Source organism: Notamacropus eugenii, chromosome 5, assembly GCF_028372415.1.
Source record: "Notamacropus eugenii isolate mMacEug1 chromosome 5, mMacEug1.pri_v2, whole genome shotgun sequence".
NCBI classification, from domain to species: domain Eukaryota; kingdom Metazoa; phylum Chordata; class Mammalia; order Diprotodontia; family Macropodidae; genus Notamacropus; species Notamacropus eugenii.
In genome coordinates this window covers 93612092-93613592 of record NC_092876.1, presented here as the reverse complement: position 1 = coordinate 93613592, position 1501 = coordinate 93612092, and the positions used below count along the sequence as shown (strand labels likewise).

At 39.6% G+C, this 1501-nt stretch overlaps 1 protein-coding gene across 1 annotated transcript; it reads right to left on the bottom strand.

Annotated features, from left to right (window-relative positions):
• Window positions 1–550: 550 nt before the first annotated feature.
• Window positions 551–1501, bottom strand: LOC140508809 (olfactory receptor 51F2-like). Its single transcript, XM_072616682.1, has one exon. It carries the CDS (start codon window positions 1499–1501, stop codon window positions 551–553), a length of 951 nt encoding a protein of 316 aa, XP_072472783.1.

Genomic DNA, 1501 nt, shown 5'->3' with positions numbered 1-1501 from the left:
GATGTAGTCTGGTGATATATTTTAAGTCAGATGACAGGGGGAAGTGGGAGTAATCTTGTGACTTCTCCAAAATCAGGTAACTGAGACTTAACTTCACAAAACTAGTGAATAAAGGATAAAATGAAGTTATTCATGCTGTTTTTAATTTTGCTTTCCCCCTTTGATCCTGAGTTCTCAGCTCCTAAGATCACTTATTAAAACACTTTATCTATTAGATTTTCTGGACACAATGATAGTCTACCATAAGGGTTGTCATCAGGATGTGAACAGAGACACAAAGAGTACAAGCAGAGTCATAGTCTCATACACTCTCTATGGAGACAAACTTTGAAAAACAGACTATAGGCAAACCCAGGCAGCCTTAGTGAGAACACTTAGAGGTCTTAGAGCTGATTAATTTAAGAGGGAGGATTTATATGTCACCAAGGTAACAAAAACCAAAACCTCAGGAAACATAAACACCATGAAATAAAAAACTGAAGCAATATAATGACAAACATCAATATTTTAATCTCTTTGAGGAAAAACATTCTTTTTTACAATTCCACATTCACATTTGGTCCCCCATACGAATAAAATGCTTAATAATAGCCCTGCGTATCTGTTTGGTCTTTACACTGTAGATAATGGGGTTAAGAACAGGTGGAATAAGGAGGAAGACATTGGCCATCATGGTATGGATGAAAGGGGGTGCCTTCCGACCATATCTGTGTACAAGAGACAAACTGACAAGGGGAATATAGAAAATAGCAACTGCACTAATATGAGAGACACATGTATTAAAAGCCTTGCGTTGTTCCTCAGGAGATGCAATATTGAGCACAGAACGGATGATCAGGACGTAGGATATAAGAATACAAGGGCAGTCTATGCCTGTGGTTGAAAAGATGGCAAAAAGTCCCATGATGCTGTTAATCTTGTTGTCATTACATGATAGTTGGATCACATTCACATGGTAGCAATAAGAGTGAGAAAGAACCTTTGACCGACAAAATGACAGCCTTTTGAGAAGCAGAACCACTGGAATCATGATCGCAACATCTCTTACAGCTATGGCAACACCAATTTGAGCAATCTTTGTGTTGGTTAAAATAGTGGCATAATGAAGTGGGGCACAGATTGCCACAAAGCGGTCAAAGGCCATGGCTAAGAGCACACCAGACTCCATGAATGTTAGTCCATGGAGGAAGAACATTTGGGTGATACAAGCATCAAAGTTGATCTCTCTGTTATTGAACCAGAAAACTCCCAGTGTGGTAGAAAGAGTACAGATAGTCAGGCCCATGTCAGTGGCTGAGAGCATGGAGAGGAAATAATACATGGGTTCATGGAGACTCTGTTCACGGATCACTACAAATAGAATCATGCTGTTCCCAAAGAGGGCAATGGCATATAAGAGGCAGATGGGAATGGAAATCCATATCTGAGATGTTCCAAGGCCAGGAAATCCAGTCAACAAAAAAAACAGTGACTGGGAAGTGATATTATTGAAATCAGACAT

Bases quoted from the DNA above. Each gene is read 5' to 3' on its own strand.
- LOC140508809 (XM_072616682.1), bottom strand. From the start codon at position 1,501: ATGTCTGATTTCAATAATATCACTTCCCAGTCACTGTTTTTTTTGTTG.